The sequence below is a fragment of the Trachypithecus francoisi genome, unplaced genomic scaffold (genome assembly GCF_009764315.1).
Source record: "Trachypithecus francoisi isolate TF-2019V2 unplaced genomic scaffold, Tfra_2.0 Lachesis_group1, whole genome shotgun sequence".
NCBI lineage: Eukaryota > Metazoa > Chordata > Mammalia > Primates > Cercopithecidae > Trachypithecus > Trachypithecus francoisi.
In genome coordinates this window covers 140,556,473-140,576,128 of record NW_022681454.1, presented here as the reverse complement: position 1 = coordinate 140,576,128, position 19,656 = coordinate 140,556,473, and the positions used below count along the sequence as shown (strand labels likewise).

Below are 19,656 nucleotides of genomic sequence, written 5' to 3'. Positions count from 1 at the left end.
CACAAATATGCCAAGCTCTACACTTGTGTAGAAGATTCAAAACCAGATAGACCTGGCTCTCCATAGAGGGCCAGGATGTTGTAAAGCACACGTAACTAGAATGCCCTCCTTGCTGGGCTTTAGCACCCAGAGAATATGCACATAGTAGCACTGTGACAAAGTCAGAGTTTCTTAACTTTTATTGTAGGTTTGGAGGTACATATCTTTAAACTCATGTCATGCTGGTTTGTTGTACAGATTATTTCATCACCCCGGTATTTAAATCTAGTACCCAGTAGTTATCTTTTCTGCTCTGCTCCTTCCTCCTACCCTCCACCCTCAAGAAGACCCCACTGTCAATTGTTCCTTTCATTGTATTCATGAGTTCTCATCATTTAGCTCCCACTTGTAAGTGAGAATATGCAGTATTTGGTTTCCTGTTCCTGAATTAGTTTGTTAAGGATAATAGCCTCTAACTCTATCCATGTTCCTGAAAAAACAACAACAACAACAAAAACACATGATCTAATTTTTAATGGCTGCATAGTATTCCATGGTGTATATGTAATATGTTTTCTTTATCCAGTATGTCATTGATGGACATTTAGGTTGATTCAATGTCTTTGCTATTGTGAGTAGTGCTGCAATGAACATTTGCATGCATTTGCCTTTATGGTAGAATGATTTATATTTTTTGGGTGTATACCCAGTAATGGGACTGCTGGGTTGAAGGATAGTTCTGCTTTTAGCTCTCTGAGGAATCACCACACTGCTTTCCACAATGGCTGAACTAATTTACACTCCCACCAACAATGTATAAATGTTCCCTTTTCTCTGCAACCTCACCCAGCATCTGTTATTTTTTGGCTTTTTAATAATCACCAGTCTGACTGGGGTGAGATGGTACCTCACTGTGATAAAGTTTCAAACTAAAGTTTTATTTTTGACATTGTAGTTTTAAGAAGATTCATGTTCACTTAATCATTATTTTCAAATTTATTAATTGGAGTATTTCTATGCCTAATTAAAACTTTGAAGTTGTTAACATACTCATTTTCATTTGTGCCAATGTGACTTTGTGTGACGTTTGCTCTTTTTTTTTTTTTAGCTGACATTGATGAGATGAAGATATCCTATGTCTTGAATGAGGGCAGCAATGCATCAAAGGACATTTTCTATTTCTCTGTTGAAGACAATGGTAAGTCAATAATAAAACCTTCGAAAGGACTCATGGTTAACTAAGACCAACATAAAATAGGGAAAAATTAAATAATTTCTAGGCAAGTACAGGCATCATATAAGCAAGTAATCACAATCAATAATGTCATAATACAAACAAATTAATTCTTTTTGTTTCTCTTATGGTCCTGTGCCAAATGATTCTTGATAAATAACTTTTTAGGAAGAAAAAGCAATGAGGAATTTGATGAGTGAAATGTGAAGTATTTTATCTGATCTGGATCATGTGTGACATCATATAAGCAAGTGAATCTCACCTTCAAGAGATTCCGTGAATCTAGCTAGTGTTTTCTATCATTCTGAAACAAATTAGAAAATACATCTTCAGATTTTGTTGGAATTTTTATTTGCAGAACTGAATCTTACGGCTCCCTGACCTTAGATTTGAAATCTTTCTGGATGGGATAAATATATATATATATATCTCCCGGCATAGAGGAAAGCTTACTTTAAAACTGCCTGTTTATGCCGCAGCTTGGTCTGTGTACTATTAACTTCAAAGTAGAATAATGGGCAGCATCTAGTTAACAGAAGCCACTTTCTTTACACACCTAGGGATTCAATGATTATGTGGTCAGCAGAAAAATCATTTTGCAGTATGACAGGATAATAGCAGAAATTATCTCTGTGTGCTGCTTGCCACTCAGTAACCTCTTTCAGTACAAATCATTACTCATTCCCAGTAAGTAACCTGCATTTTCTGCCTAAATCATGTGTAATCAGTCAAGAATTGAATTTATTGTAAAGTAGTCCTATATGAGAGGCCGTATGGTATACTGACTGGGTTTGAATCCCAACTTGTCCTGTGTGACCTTGAGTAAGTGACTTTGTCCTCTTCATTCATTCCCCCATGTATAAAGTGGTGGTCTTCATACCTATGTCAAAGGGTTGCTAAGAGGATTGACTAAGATCATAAATGTAAAGCACTTCATAAAAAGTAGGTGCTTTCACCTGATTCTTGTTCATTTTTTTAAAAAAATTTAATTTAAAAACAGGTGCCCATTAACCAGGTACTTTCTCCCCTTCTGATGAGACTAACTACAGTTGAAACCACTGATCCCTCCTCCCCATTTCCTTCCTTAAAGTTTAAAATCAAATCTTCTTTCCCTTTCCCAAGTTCTCAAGAACCATAGGTTCCTAAAAAGATGAATTTATGCCTTTAAACAGGCTCATAAATAAATATAAGACAAATACTTTATCTTGAATATTTTCCTTTCTGTTTTTGAAACGAATGTCACTCTAAAAAGATGTACCTCTGACTCTGACACTATGCTTTGTGCACCACGTTACAAACAAAAATCAGTCTGTGATGACACTGTAAGGTGGATTTTATGTAGCTACCATGTTTTAACTTGTTTCTGTGAGCTAGCCTGTCCTTAAAGACATTATGGCTTTTGATCCTCACTACAAAATAAAAAGTAAATGTTATGATGCCCATTTTAAAATGAAGACACCACGGTTGAATAACTTGCCTGAAGTCATACAAGTAACAGGCAAGTAAACTGGAATCAAATCCAGGTTTTGCCAATTCCAAAGCTAGGGTTCTTAGCTGCTAATGCTACACTCACCCCGCTTTGGGAAGCTGAAGCCATAGACAAAAGTTAGAGAACAGGGCCAAGACTGCACTTCTTAACCTGACAAAGAAGCACCTTGAGAATCAAAGTGATGAGATGATCAAACACAGAGTCCAAAATATTTGAGGATACATTTGTTCATAGCTGGATCTTAAAGTATGTATACATAAACTAATTAAATATTTGCACATTCATTTATCCAGTGAATTTTTTTCCCTTGGATCCAGGGACAAACTGGAATTTTTAAAAATTATTTCTTTAAGATTTTTTTCTAGAAACAGGATCCCTCTATGCTGCCCAGGCTGGAATGCAGTGGCTCGAACTCTAGGCTTCAAGTTGGTCCTCCCACATCCACCTCTCAAGTAGCTGGTACTACAGGCATGTGCTGCCATGCCCAACCAGTGAATTTTTCAGTTGCCTTCCACGTACTGTGCATGGAGCTAAGATCCATGTCTGCTGATGATGGGCATTCCTGGAATAGCTGATAAAGGACTCACTTTAAACGTTTTATTATCTGTTATTTTGAAATATTATGAATCCATTGCTTTACAGTAGCTGACTTAATCTTTTTTCTTTCAAAATGCCCTCACTTTAAAAATATTTCCCAAAGGGAATGTTGAACATTTCCATTTGATCTATTAATAATTTTTTTTCCTAATAGCACATAACACTAACAGAAGGTATTATACCCTTCTAGAAATAGATCTTTCACTGTCGGGCTGAAGTAGATGTCGTTGTTGTTGTTTCCATACCAATATTCAAACTGTTAAAAGAAGACCCTGCCCTGCCTCCAGAACTGGACATTAGGTGTATGCTGCAGCTTAGCTCAGGGGTCATAAGAATGGAAATACTGGCAAAAATGACCCTTGCGCTCCAACTTTGCTAAAATCTCAAAAGTCATACCATGGAGGCTTCTAATTAATAGGCTCTGGACCCAGGCTGTCTGTGTCCAAATCCCAGCTCAACTCTTGTAGTCTTACATATTTGAGAAACTGCCTGTGCTTTAGTTTGCTCACCTATGAGCTGAAGATAATGATGGCATGTGCCCCTTAGAATTATTGTGAGGATTTATTAGTTTCTTATTGCTGCTAACAAATTACCACAAACTTAGTGGCTTGAACCAACACAAATCTGTCATCTTACAGTTCTGGAGTTCAGAAATCCAAAATGGTCCTTACTAGAATAGAATCAAGGTTTTGACAAGGCCGCATTTTCTTTTTTTTTTTTTTCCATAAGTTTCTGGGGGTACAGGTGGTATTTGGTTACATGAGTAAGTTGTTTTGTGGTGATTTGTGAGATTTTTGTGTACCCATCACCCGAGCAGTATACTACAATATTTTTTGCCCTCTTTCCACTCTTCCCCCCAAGTCCCCAAAGTCCATTGTATCATTCTTATGCCTTTGCGTCCTCATATCTTAGCTCTCACATATCAATGAGAACATATGATGTTTGGTTTTCCATTACTGAGTTAATTCATTTAGAATAATAGTCTCCAATCTCATCAAGGTCCCTGCAAATGCTGTTAATTCATTTCTTTTATGACTGCATAGTATTCCATTGTATATATATATACCACAGTTTCTTTATCCACTCATTTATTGATGGGCATTTGGGTTGGCTCCATGATTTTGCAATTGTGAATTGTGCTGCTATAAACACGCGTGTGCAAGTATCTTTTTCAAATAATGACTTCTTTTCCTCTGGGTGGATATCTAGTAGTGGGATTGCTGGATCAAATGGTAGTTCTACTTCTGGTTCTTTAAGGAATCTCCACACTGTTTTTTGTAGTGGTTGTACTAGTTTACATTCCCACTGGCAGTGTAGAAGTATTCCCTGATTAACAAACACATCCACACCAAAATCTACTGCTTTATTATTATTATTATTTTTTGATTATTGCCATTCTTGCAGGAGTGAGGTGGTATCTCATTGTGGTCTTGATTTACATTTCCCTAATTATTAGTGATGTTGGGCATTTTTTCATGTTTGTTGGCCATTTGTATATCTTCTTTTGAAAATTGTCTATTAATGTCCTTAGCCCATTTTTTGATGGGATTGTTTGTTTTTTTCTTACTGATTTGTTTGAGTTTGTTGTAAATTCTGGATATTCGTCCTTTGTCAGATATATACATTGTGAAGACTTTCTCCCACTCTGCGGGTTGTGCGTTTTCTCTGCTGACCATTCCTTTTGCCATGCAAAAGCTCTTTCATTTAATTAGGTCCCAGCTATTTATCTTTGTTTTTATTGCATTTCCTTTTGGGATCTTGAAATCCTTGGCTAGGCCAGTGTCTAGAAGGGTTTTTCCAATGTTATCTTCTAGAATTTTTATAGTTTCAGGTCTTAGGATTAAGTCCTTAGGGCATCTTGAGTTGGTTTTTGTATAAGGTGAGAGATGAGGATCCAGTTTCACTCGCCTACATTTGACTAGCCAATTATCCCAGCACCATTTGTTGAAAAGGGTGTCCTTTCCCCACTGTATGTTTTTTGTTTGCTTTGTCAAAGCTCAGTTAACTGGAAGTATTTGGCTTTATTTCTGGGTTCTCTGTTCTGTTCCATTGGTCTGTGTGCCTACTTTTGTATCAGTACCATGCTGTATTAGTGACTATGGCCTTATAGTACAGTCTGAAATCAGGTAGTGTGATGCCTCCAGGTTTGTTCTTTTTGCTTAGTCTAGCTTTGGCTATACGGGCTCTTTTCTGGTTCTATATGAGTTTTAGAGTTGTTTTTCCTAATTCTATGAATAATTATGGTGGTATTTTGATGGGAATTGCCTTGAATTTGTAGATTACTTTTGGCAGTATAGTCATTTTCTTTCAGTAGTGTTTTGTACTTTTCCTTGTAGAGGTCTTTTGATTCTTTGGTTAGGTATATTCCTAAGTATTTTATTTTATTTTATTTTATTGCAGCATTTTAAAAGGGGTTGAGTTCTTGATTTGATTCTCTGCTTGGTAGCTGTTGGTGTATAGAAGAGCAACTGATTTGTGTACATTAATTTTGTATCCTGTAAACTCTATTGAATTATTTTATCAGTTCTAGGAGCTTTCTGGAGGAGTCCTTAGGGTTTTCAAGGTAAATGATCATATTGTCAGCAAAGAGTGTCAGTTTGACTTCCTCTTTACTGATTTGGATGCCCTTTATTTCTTTCTCTTGTCTGATTGCTCTGGCTAGGACTTCCAGTACTATGTTGAAGATAAGTGGCGAGAGTGGGCATCCTTGTCTTGTTCCAGTTCTTGAAGGGAATGATTTAAACTTTTGCCCATTCAGTATTATATTGGCTGTGGGTTTGTCATAGATGGCTTTTATTACATTAAAGTATGTCCCTTGCATGCCAATTTTGCTGAGAGTTTTAATAATAAAGCGATGCTGGATTTTGTCAAATGCTCTTTCTGCATCTATTGAAATGATTATGTGATTTTTGGTTTTAATTCTGTTTATGTGGTGTATCAAATTTATTGACTTGTGGATGTTAAACCACCCCTGCATCCCTGATATGAAACCCACTTGATCATGGTGGATTATCTGTCTTTTTGATAAATTGTTGGATTCAGTTAACTAGTATTTGATTAAGGATTTTAGCATCTACTGTTCATCAAGGATATCGGTCTGTAGTTTTCATTTTTGGTTATATCCTTTCCTGGTTTTGGTATTAGGGTGATGCTGGCTTTGTAGAATGAATTAGGGAGGGTTCTGTTTTTCTCTATCTTGTGGAATAGTGTCAAAAGAATTGTACCAATTCTTTGAATGTCTGGTAGAATTCTGTTGTGAATCCATCTGGTCCTGGATTTTTTGTTGTTGTTGTTGGTAATTTTTTAATTACCATTTCAATCTCACTGCTTATTATTGGTCTGCTCAGGGCATCTAATTCTTCCTGATTTAAGCTAGGAGGGTTGTATTTTTCCAGGAATTTATCCATCTCTTCTTGGTTTTCTAGTTATGTGAGTAAAGATGTTCATAGCAGCCTTGAATGATCTTTTCTATTTCAGTGGTGTCATTTGTAATATCTCCTGTTTTGTTTCTTAGTGAGGTTATTTGGATTTTCTCTCTACTTTTCTTGGTTAATCTTGTCAATGGTCTATCAATTTTATTTATCTTTTCAAAGAACCAGCTCTTTTGTTTTATTTAACTTTTGTATTTTTTGTTTGTTTCTTTCAATTTCATTTAGTTCTGATCTGATCTTGGTTATTTCCTTTCTTTTGCTGCATTTGGGTTTGGTTTGTTCTTGTTTCTCTAGTTTCATAAGGTGTGACCTTAGATTGTCTATTTGTGCTTTCAGTTTTTTTGATGTAGGTGTTTAGGACGATGAACTTTTCTCTTAGCACTGCCTTTGCTGTATCCCGGAGGTTTTCATAGGTTGTGTCATTATTGTCATTCGGTTTGAAGAATTTTTTAATTTCCATCTTGATTTTGTTTTTGACCCAATGCTCATTCAGGAGCAGGTTAGTTAATTTCCATGTATTTTCATGGTTTTGAAGGTTCCTTTGGGAGTTGATTTCCAGTTTTATTCCACTATGGTGTGAAAGAGTGCTTGATATAATTTTAATTTCCTAACATTTATTCAGGCTCATTTTATGGCCTATCATATGATCTATCTTGGAGAACGTTTCATGTGCTATTGAATAGGATGTGTATTCTGCTATTGTTGTATACAATGTTCTGTATATATCTGTTAAAGTCCATTTGTTCCAAGGTATAGTTTAAATCCATTGTTTCTGTCTTCATGACCTGTCTATTGCTGTCAGTGGAATATTTAAGTCCTCCACTATTACTGTGTTGATGTCTATCTCATTCCTTAGGTCTATTAGTAATTGCTTTATAAATTTTGGAGTACCAGTGTTACGTGCATATATGTTTAAGATTGTGATATTTTCCTGTTGGACGAGGCCGTTTACTATTATATAATGTCTTTCTTTGTGTCTTCTAACGGCTGTTGCTTTAAAATTTGGTTTGTCTGATATAAGAATAGCTACCCCAGCTCGCTTTTGGTGTCTGTTTGCATGAAATGCCTATTTCCACCCCTTTACTCTAAGTTTATGTGAGTTCTTATGTGCTAGCTGAGTCTCCTCAATGCAGCAGATGGTTGGTGAGTTCTTATCCATTCTGTGGTTCTGTATCTTTTATATATATATGCACACACATATATATATATGAACTTAAAGTGTATATATATATATGTGTGTACATATATATATACTTTAAGTTCTGGGTGTGTGTGTGTACATATATACACTTTAAGTTCTGGGGTACATGTGCAGAACATGCAGATTTGTTACATAGGTATACACATGCCATGGTGGTTTGCTGCACCCATCAACCCATCATCTACATTAGGTATTTTTCCTAATGCCATCCCTCCCCCAGGCCTCCACCCCTCAACAGGCCTTGGTGTGTGATGAGCCCCCCGAAGCTGTGTCCTTGTGTTCTCATTGCTCACCTCTCACTTATGAGTGAGAACATGCTGTGTTTGGTTTTCTGTTGTTGTGTTAGTTTGGACATGGATGAAGCTGGTTCTGTATCTTTTAAGCAGAGCATTTAGATCATTGGCATTCAATGTTAGTATTGAAATGTGAGGTACTATTGCAGTCATCATGCACTTTGTTACCTACGTACTTTGGTTTTTGTTTGTTACCTACGTACTTTTTAACATGTATTTTTGTTTTATGGGTCCTGTGTGATTTATGCTTTAAAGAGGTTCTGTTTTGATGTGTTTCCAGGATTTGTTTCAAGATTTAGAGGTCCTTTAGCAGTTCCTATAGTGGTGGCTTGGTAATGATGAATTCCCTCAGCACTTGTTCATCTGAAAAAGACTGTATCTTTCCTTCATATATGATGCTTACTTTTGCTGGATACAAAATTCTTGGCAGATAATGATTTAGTTTAAGGAGACTGAAGATAGGCCCCCAATCCCTTCTAGCTTGTAGGGTTTCTGCTGAGAAATGTGCTACTAATCTGATACGTTTTTCTTTATAGGTTACATGGTGCTTCTGTCTCACAGCTCTTAAGATTCTTTCCTTCATCTTTGGATAACCTGATGACAATGTGCCTAGGTGAAGATCTTTTTGCAATAATTTTCCCAGGTGTTCTTTGTGCTTCTTGTATTTGGATGTCTAGGTCTCTAGCAAGGCTGGGGAAGTTTTCCTTGATTATTCCCCCAAAAAATGTTTTTAAAATTTTTAGACTTCTCTTTTTCCTAAGGAACACCGATTATTCTTAGGTTTGCTCATTTAACATAATCCCAGACTTCTTGGAGCCTTTGTTGATATTTTCTTATTCTTTTTTCTTTGCCTTTGTTGGATTGGGCTAATTTGAGGACGTTTTCTTTGAACTCTAAATTTCTTTTTTTAAAAAATTATTATTATACTTTAAGTTCTAGGGTACATGTGCATAACGTGTAGGTTTGTTACATATGTATACTTGTGCCATGTTGGTGTGCTGCACTCATCAACTCGTCAGTACCCATCAACTTGTCATTTATATCAGGTATAACTCCCAATGCAATCCCTCCCCCCTCCCCCCACCCCATGATAGGCCCCGGTGTGTGATGTTCCCCTTCCCGAGTCCAAGTGATCTCATTGTTCAGTTCCCACCTATGAGTGAGAACATGCGCTGTTTGGTTTTCTCTTCTTGTGATAGTTTGCTAAGAATGATGGTTTCCAGCTGCATCCATGTCCCTACAAAGGATGCAAACTCATCCTTTTTTATGGCTGCATAGTATTCCATGGTGTATAGATGCCACATTTTCTTAATCCAGTCTGTCACAGATGGACATTTGGGTTGATTCCAAGTCTTTGCTATTGTGAATAGTGCTGCAATAAACATATGTGTGCATGTGTCTTTATAGCAGCATGATTTATAATCCTTTGGGTATATACCCAGTAGTGGGATGGCTGGGTCATATGGTACATCTAGTTCTAGATCCTTGAGGAATTGCCATACTGTTTTCCATAATGGTTGAACTAGTATACAATCCCACCAACAGTGTAAAAGTGTTCCTATTTCTCCACATCCTCTCCAGCACCTGTTGCTTCCTGACTTTTTAATGATTGCCATTCTAACTGGTGTGAGATGGTATCTCATTGTGGTTTTGATTTGCATTTCTCTGATGGAGAGTGATGATGAGCATTTTCTCATGTGTCTATTGGCTGTATGAATGTCTTCTTTTGAGAAATGTCTGTTCATATTCTTTGCCCACTTTTTGATGGGGTTGTTTGTTTTTTTCTTGTAAATTTGTTTGAGTTCTTTGTAGGTTCTGGATATTACCCTTTGTCAGATGAGTAGATTGCAAAAATTTTCTCCCATTCTCTAGGTTGCCTGTTCACTCTGATGGTAGTTTCTTTTGCTGTGCAAAAGCTCTTTAGTTTAATTAGATCCCATTTGTCAATTTTGGCTTTGGCTGCCATTGCTTTTGGTGTTTTAGACATGAAGTCCTTGCCCATGCCTACGTCCTGAATGGTACTACCTAGGTTTTCTTCTACGGTTTTTATGGTTTTAGGTCTAACATTTAAGTCTCTAATCCATCTTGAATTAATTTTCGAATAAGGAGTAAGGAAAGGATCCAGTTTCAGCTTTCTACTTATGGCTAGCCAATTTTCCCAGCACCATTTATTAAATAGGGAATCCTTTCCCCATTACTTGTTTCTCTCAGGTTTGTCAAAGATCAGATGGCTGTAGATGTGTGGTATTATTTCTGAGAACTCTGTTCTGTTCCATTGGTCTATGTCTCTGTTTTGGTACCAGTACCATGCTGTTTTGGTTACTGTAGCCTTGTAGTATAGTTTGAAGTCAGGTAGCATGATGCTTCCAGCTTTGTTCTTTTGACTTAGGATTGTCTTGGCAATGTGGGCTCTTTTTTGGTTCCATATGAACTTTAAAGCAGTTTTTTCCAATTCTGTGAAGAAAGTCATTGGTAGCTTGATGGGGATGGCATTGAATCTATAAATAACCTTGGGCAGTATGGCCATTTTCACGATATTGATTCTTCCTATCCATGAGCACGGAATGTTCTTCCATTTGTTTGCGTCCTCTTTGATTTCACTGAGCAGTGGTTTGTAGTTCTCCTTGAAGAGGTCCTTCACATCCCTTGTAAGTTGGATTCCTAGGTATTTTATTCTCTTTGAAGCAATTGTGAATGGAAGTTCATTCCTGATTTGGCTCTCTGTTTGTCCATTACTGGTGTATAAGAATGCTTGTGATTTTTGCACATTAATTTTGTATCCTGAGACTTTGCTGAAGTTGCTTATCAGCTTAAGGAGATTTTGGGCTGAGACAATGGGGTTTTCTAAATATACAATCATGTCATCTGCAAACAGGGACAATTTGACTTCTTCTTTTCCTAACTGAATACCCTTGATTTCTTTCTCTTGCCTGATTGCCCTAGCCAGAACTTCCAACACTATGTTGAATAGGAGTGGTGAGAGAGGGCATCCCTGTCTTGTGCCAGTTTTCAAAGGGAATTTTTCCAGTTTTTGCCCATTCAGTATGATACTGGCTGTGGGTTTGTCATAAATAGCTCTTATTATTTTGAGATACGTTCCATCAATGCCAAATTTATTGAGTGTTTTTAGCATGAAGGGCTGTTGAATTTTGTCAAAAGCCTTTTCTGCATCTATTGAGATAATCATGTAGTTCTTGTCTTTGGCTCTGTTTATATGCTGGATTACGTTTATTGATTTGCGAATGTTGAACCAGCCTTGCATCCCAGGGATGAAGCCCAGTTGATCATGGTGGATAAACTTTTTGATGTGCTGTTGAATCTGGTTTGCCAGTATTGTACTGAGGATTTTTGCACTGATGTTCATCAGGGATATTGGTCTGAAATTCTCTTTTTTTGTTGTGTTTCCGCCAGACGTTGTTATCAGGATGATGTTGGCCTCATTCTTTTTCTATTGATTGGAATAGTTTCAGAAGGAATGGTACCAGCTCCTCCTTGTACTTCTGGTAGAATTCAGCTATGAATTATTAGACATCCAACAAGTAGACAAAAGAAGGAGAGGAAGTAACTCAGTCCAGTGTTTTAGTCTTTGATGCTACTTACTGAGCTAATGCAGAGTGAATATCTTACCTATCCATATCTTGTTGTCTCTATGAATTTTGCCTTTTTCTTTTGTTCTGCTATAGTTAAATGAACTACTATATACCAAAAATGTAATATGATGCTTAGCATATATCCATTTCCCAATAAATATGAGTTTTCGTCTCTTCGCTTCTTTCCTCTCACATAGTTATGGACATAACCATACTGGTGTATACAGTTTAACTGGCAATTTAAATGGAAATTTTTGACAATGTGGTGGATTTATGTGTTTCATCAATTTCTGCAGTTTTTGAGTAATCCAGACTAAGGCTATTTCACCATGAGAGATCAGTCTACTTTTTAATATTAATGATAAATTTCATTATATTCAAGATTACTATGAAAGCCACTGGCAGAATAGGGGATACAGTTCAGATTTCTAAAGCTCTGAACTGTGCCAATTAAACATACTGTCAAGTTTATTAATTTTCCTTCCCTAGGTCATTATACTCATAGAATCATAGATTTGTATTGAAATTTTTCACATCTCTACTATATATAACACTAAATGGGTCTCTTCCACTTACCATATAATAATATTATTCTAAACTTATATAGTACTTAATATATCAATAAAGTGTTTTATAGGAGTTATTTCATTTGCTCCTTACCACAAATTTTAAGATGACAAAATGGGCTTAAAGAATAAAAGTCATCAATACAAAGAACAATTTAGAGGAACCAAGTCAATACTTTCTAACAAGCCATACTGAATAGCTAGCTATATGCAAGTAAGACTATTATAATTTTGTGATATACTATAGATATTTAACTATCCTATTAAGACTAGAAACAGATTGTTCAATTTTCTCTCAAATAATTTGGTGTTTAAAACTCATGTGATTAATATTGTGCATCTTGATTTTAAATCTGACCTGATGGAATTTGACTAGCCTCACAGTCCATATGAATTCCAATTTTCTGTTTAAGTGGGCTGTCCTTTTCAAGCAAGTTATGAAAATAAAGTAATAAGAGATTTTAAAAATATTTATCAGGACAGTGACAGGGATAGAACCAACCAAGAGTTGAAACTCCCCATGCAGTTAAAGTAATATCACACTTACTTAGAACATTGAACTCTCTAGAATACATATGATAATTCAAAAGCAAGTTAGCAATGTCTCTGCGTAGTCAAATTATGAGATTCATGGCCCAAAATTTTCACACCTGACTCAAAAATGCTTGAAGTCTGTTTGCTCTTATTCTTCAAACGACTCTAATTATATTTTAAACAAAAACAGTGGTAAGAAAAGCATAAATGTTAAAGGCAAAGACAGTTACAAAATACAGACAAGGTAAAAATTAGCAGATAAAGAATTCAGGAAGCAATGTAAATGTAGTGATGAGATAAAATGCCCAACATATTTCTATAGCTCCTTATAATATAGAGGAAGGTATAAGTGTGGTAAGTCTATAAAACAAGTCTATGGGCCTTAGAAGATTATATAATAATAAACCTATATTTGTTCATATTGGAAAAGGTTCATAATGTACTGCTAAATGAAGAAAAACAAGTGGAAAACAGTGTGTAACGATGTAAAGGAGATTACATTGTAATATATAGAGATAGATATGCTATATATTCCACATATATGCATTATTCCCTATTCCATATATATATGGAAAGGTCTAAAATATATACAGCAAGATGTTAAGATTGATTTATAATGGCATGATGGATTATAAATTGTTTTTATTAATATTTCCTTTTGCTTTTCTTTACATTTTCTTGTGTAAATGCTTTACAATGACCATTTTATTATTATTAGCAGAAGGCAATTTCCATTTAAGAAAAAAAGAATACTTGAATACATCACAACCAACTTGGTTCAATAATATTGATTAATATGACTAACCACATTATTCTGGCTTATACATACCTCAAAAATGTCCCCATTATAATAATGTAATGGGTTCAAAAATTCAAACAAAAGAGAATCAGGACGATTTATCTCAGGCAGGAACGAATCAGCAATTGGACTTGTTGCTAACTTGTTTCCTCATGAGTCCTTCTTGCTTGGTTCTTTTGTTCCTGCATACACTGTGAACAAAAATTAATTGTTTGCCCTGGACAAGCTCTAAGCAAGATAGTTCCAGAGGCAATGAGAGGCAATAGAGCAGACAAGGCTCACCAACAGCATTTCCAGGTTCCATAAAGCCAATCTGTGGAAGAACTGGCTCAGAGCTGTGAAATATAGGAAACTGCTGCAGAGGGCTGGATGTGCAGATCCTGTGTGGGGGAAAGTGACATCATCCACTCTCCCACATGAGATATGCCAGATAATCTTCCCTTTGTATGATTTAATTTTATTGTTTTTCTTTTATGCTGAAACAGCTGATTATATAAAGATGACAAAAATATTTTCTATTTACTTTTGATCATCTTATAAGTTATCCAGGGAGTCAGTCAGCTCAGCCATATTTTCTGTTCTTACTATGGAGGCCAGGCCTGGAGTTCAACTGTTGCTGTAGGCAATTTTTGCTACAAATTGCTCTTTTCTAAAAGGCAACGCTTTTTCACACCATCCAAGATTGAGTCAGTCTTAGAAGAGAATTCAATGAATGAGACAATGGTAAGGAACAATATTTTGAAAATTAATGGGCACACTGGTAAGCTTGTTTTTAGCATTGTTAATTGTACTTCCAAGTGAAAGTGTTAAGTCTAAAATCCTGCACATAAATACCTGAATTTAGTGGTATTTTTAAAATAGTCTAAGAAATTTTAAATGACCTGTAATTTCTGGTGGAGACCAGAAGACTGCCATCAACATTTTTAGAAAATAAAATAAATGTATATACATGATTAAAGAATAGCAACAATTAAACTGTGCACTGACACCTAATTCCTTTTCCAAAAGAGAAATTATTTCTTATGTTTTCTTACAGAAAGAAAATTATTCACAAAGCAGAATATATATATGTGCATCCTTTTTATATGTGCAAAAGATATTTTTTAGGCTTGTGTCTAAACCTTACTCGCATCTACTTAAAATATGTTCTTAATATATTACTTGAAATATAGTTCATCATATATATAATAAACTAGCACAGATGGATTTACCTAAGCTGCCTTATTCTTTTTTTTTTTTTTTTTTAGACGGAGTCTCGCTCGTCGCCCAGGCTGGAGTACAGTGGCCGGATCTCAGCTCACTGCAAGCTCCGCCTCCTGGGTTCAGGCCATTCTCCTGCCTCAGCCTCCCAAGTAGCTGGGACTACAGGCGCCCGCCACCTCGCCCGGCTAGTTTTTTGTATTTTTAGTAGAGACGGGGTTTCACTGTGTTCGCCAGGATGGTCTCGATCTCCTGACCTTGTGATCCGCCCGTCTCGGCCTCCCAAAGTGCTGGGATTACAGGCTTGAGCCACCGCGCCCGGCAGCTGCCTTATTCTTTTTAAACAGTGTATATTTTGTTTTATGACTATACTTAAGTTTAATTAAGTGGTTATCTAATAAAAGGCATTTTTCTCTTTCATTTTCAATGTTGTTTTGAACTTTTAATCTCGGCTGACTGTGGTACATGCTTGCATACTTTTCCTTAGCACCAGAAATATTGATTTAACCTGAATATTTGAATGTCTAAAACATTCTAGCATTTTCCTAAATTCCATAGTTGCTTCAAACATAGACTTTTCCATACATAGATGCCAAGACAGTCATGTGGTTGCAGTCCAAAGTATGACAGCAGTTTATTACAAGATTAGCTTTTAATCCTTAGAAGTAAAAAAAGTATGAGCAAAGAAACAACTAAACAAACAAAATCTCTTGCTGGTAGATGTCCCAAGAAACTCCTTGAATAGTAAACTGAGTTGTTGGCATTCTTGCTTGTTTGGCTTTAGAGGGGTTGAACTATGGTGGATTCTCCACCTTTGGAGTTTCAAGGTCATTTCATTCGAGGCTGAACTTGTAAGGATTAAGTCTGCAATTTAGAATCAAGTCTACACTTACACTGAACTGCCTGAAGATACAATGCTGCTCTGAGTACACATTTCTAGCTCGCTAGCCAGTGGAATGCCAAACATCACTATGCAGTGATGATGGGAGAGAGAGGGGAACCTTGCCCACTGTATGTCACATAACAGAGCTGGGTGTCATCTCAGCATTTTATCCAATATTCTACATCCATCCCTGGTGCTTGACTATAAAATGTCATTCAGAATGTAGGAACCAATGGCTTTAAATCTTCTAATTTTAGATCCTGCCCACACATTTATTTTGTGTGATGTAGACTTGCCCATACTTTACAAAATAGCTGCATTTCTGATGTATCAATTTTAATTTTTAACAGTTAGAATTCTTCACACCTAGTTTCCACATAGACAATTAAATGGGGTTTTGAGGTGAAAGTATTTTAGATATTGAGTCAAAAGTGGGATGATTTCCAGATGATTATCTCAGTTCTCTATTTTATTCTGAAATATCCCTGTGGTTTTCACCATACTCTTAAAAAATAAAAATAATATATACACGAATAAAATGAGAATTTTAGTGCAGAAGAGTCTAAAAAACAAAAGTTTTCTTTCCTGCCCCCATCTGTAGTCCTATTCCAGAGAGAAAAAATTGCTTTTATATAAGCAAATATGTATATGTGTGTGTCTAACTAGTACACATAGCTGTAGCTGTAACTACATCTCCCATTAATTTTTAAAAAACTGGAAGTATGATAGATGAATACATTTATATATTATTTATCTATGGCCTAAATATTCATCTTTTTGTAAGAGGATGCTGTTTAGAATTATATCTCAGGGTGTGTATATGAGTTAAAGAGGAGAGGGAGATAATCTGGTTAGACATAGTCAATCAAATCATATACTCCTAATCATAATCTGTGTTGGAATTGAAACGCCTCCCTGACATATAATAAGTGATCAAATCATATTGGTTGAATAAAAGAAGAAACAGTCAAAATAATGAAAAAATTATTAAATTTCAAGTTCATTTTGTGATTTGTAGAGGCTCAATATTTAATTGTGATTTTTGAAGTAATATTGATTATCATTGTGGATGATTTGGAGGGAGACTTTTTGAAAATAATAAATGAATATATTGTAGAGTTTCTGAACCAGAACAAATAGCTTCAAAGAAAAATAGCTTTGGTCTCTTTATCTTTTAGTATTCGCATGAAAATATTTGTGTTCATGTTTCTCTCCATGAAAATGAAACACAGGCTTATTTTTTCACTATAATTTATTTTTTTAATCATGCAATTCCATGTATAAAAATAGAAAGTTGGTGTATGTTGCAGGAAGTCAGGGACCCTGAACAGAGGGACCAGCTGAAGTCATGGCAGAAGAACATAATTGTGAAGATTTCATGGACATTTATTAGTTCCCCAAATTAATACTTTTATAATTTCTTATGCCTGTCTTTACTACAGTCTCTGAACATAAATTGTGAAGATTTCATGGACACTTATCACTTCCCCAATCAATACCCTTGTGGATTTCCTATGCCTGTCTTTACTTTAATCTCTTAATACCATCATCTTTGTAAGCTGGGGAGGATGTATGTCGCCTCAGGACCCTGTGATGATTGCGTTAACTGCACAAATTGTTTGTAGAGCATGTGTGCTTGAACAATATGAAATCTGGGCACCTTGAAAAAAGAACAGGATAACAGCAATGTTCAGAGAACAAGGGAGATAACCTTAAACTCTGACTGCCGGTGAGCCGGGTGGAACAGAGCCATATTTCTCTTCTTTCAAAAGCAAATAGGAGAAATATCACTGAATTCTTTTGCTCAGCAAGGAATATCCCTGAGAAAGAGAATGTGCCCCTGAGAGTAGGCCTCTAAAATGGCCGCTTTGATGGCAGCTGTCTTTTACAGTCGAAGACAAAGGGATGAAATAAGCCCCAGTCTCCCGTAGTACTCCCAGGCTTTTTAGGAGCTGTGATCATGTAAAAACCTAAGAAAGGGCCGGGCGCGGTGGCTCAAGCCTGTAATCCCAGCACTTTGGGAGGCCGAGACGGGCGGATCACGAGGTCAGAAGATCGAGACCATCCTGGCTAACACGGTGAAACCCCGTCTCTACTAAAAAATACAAAAAACTAGCCGGGTGAGGTGGTGGCGCCTGTAATCCCAGCTACCCGGGAGGCTGAGGCAGGAGAATGGCGTGAACCTGGGAGGCGGAGCTTGCAGTGAGCTGAGATCCGGCCACAGCACTCCAGCCTGGGTGACAGAGCGAGACTCCATCTCAAAAAAAAAACCTAAGAAAGCTCTGATATAAGAAAATAATCACACTTCAGAAAACCTGGCTAATCAAAAACTATTTTGGAAAGAAAAAGAATATTATGAATGATGTTTCGAAACATTCTCAACTAGCAAATCAATACCTACTATATTCACGGATTGTGTCTTTTAGATTGCATTATTGTGTATTTCTTGCCTTTCATTTTCCAGTTGCTAAATATCCTGATTACCACATACATCAATTTTAAAAACACCATTTTGCTTGAAAAGAGAGTTTATTGCTTGAAAAGTCAAAGCTGTTTTTGTCTTGCTTTATGTAAACAGGTTATTAAATAATCAGTTCACAGATAAATTTAAAATATAACTTCAACCTCAGGATAAAGTCTTAAATTCCATGTACACACACATGTGCCTAGTAAGTAGATAATTATAAATAAGCAAGTACCTATGTGTATATTAATATATGAGGCATGTATATACAACTCTTCAAAAGAGAAAAATATTTTAACTCATTTAAAATGGCTAGTTAGCATGTATCTTTCCTATTGGTAGTAAAGTAAAATACTTCATTTTTCAGGATATTTCTAATTCTTCATTCTCAAATTCAAGTTCAGCATTTACTGAACACATATCTCATCTCAGGTATTGTACTAGATGTAACTAATTTCTCAGTGAATCTCCACAATACCATCAGGAGATAGATATCATCCTCTATTTTTTAGATGAAGAAACTAAATTTTGATGAGATTGAGTGAATGCTTACATTCTAGGCAGTCACAGGGAACGACAGGAAAATCACAAAATTCTAATCCCTTTGAAATTAAGTCAATATCAAAATTATCTTTAAATGTGTTCATCTGCTCTTACTTTAAAAATTACATAGTTTGGGGGGGCGGAGCAAGATGGCCGAATAGGAACAGCTCCAGTCTCCAACTCCCAGCGCGAGTGACACAGAAGACCGGTGATTTCTGCATTTTCAACTGAGGTACTGGGGTCATCTCTCTAGGGAGTGCCGGACAATTGGTGCTGGTCAGCTGCTGCAGCCTGACCAGCGTGAGCTGAAGCAGGGCGAGGCATCGCCTCACCTGGAAGCGCAAGGGGGAAGGAAATCCGTTTTCCTAGCCAGGGGAACTGAGACACATAACACCTGGAAAATCGGGTAACTCCCACCCCAATACTGCGCTTTAAGGAAACAGGCACACCAGGAGAATATATCCCACACCTGGCCGGGAGGGTCCCATGCCCACGGAGCCTCCCTCACTGCTAACACAGCAGTCTGCGGCGATCTATCCGCAAGGTAGCAGCAAGGCTGGGGGAGGGGCGCCCGCCATTGCTGAGGCTTAAGTAGGTAAACAAAGCCGCTGGGAAGCTCGAACTGGGTGGAGCTCACAGCAGCTCAAGGAAACCTGCCTGTCTCTGTAGACTCCACCTCTGGGGACAGCCCACAGCTGAGGTCCAATAGGGAAAGCAGCGGGGGCCGGTGCAGAGGCGAACGACTCTCTCTGACAGCTTTGGGGAGAGCCGTGGATCTCCCAACGCAGAGGCTGAGATCCGAGAACGGACAGACTGCCTGCTCAGGTGGGTCCCTGACCCCTGAGTAGCCTAG

The 19,656-nt window shown here is 36.9% G+C and overlaps 1 protein-coding gene across 1 annotated transcript in view; it reads left to right on the top strand.

The window, feature by feature from the left end:
• The window catches only part of FREM3 (FRAS1 related extracellular matrix 3), a 123,254-nt gene that overhangs the window by 6,485 nt on the left and 97,113 nt on the right, over positions 1-19,656 (top strand). The window contains exon 2 of the mRNA XM_033215363.1: positions 1,088-1,177. Coding sequence (XP_033071254.1) covers positions 1,088-1,177 — 90 coding nt within the window. The remainder of the gene's footprint in view (positions 1-1,087; positions 1,178-19,656) is intronic.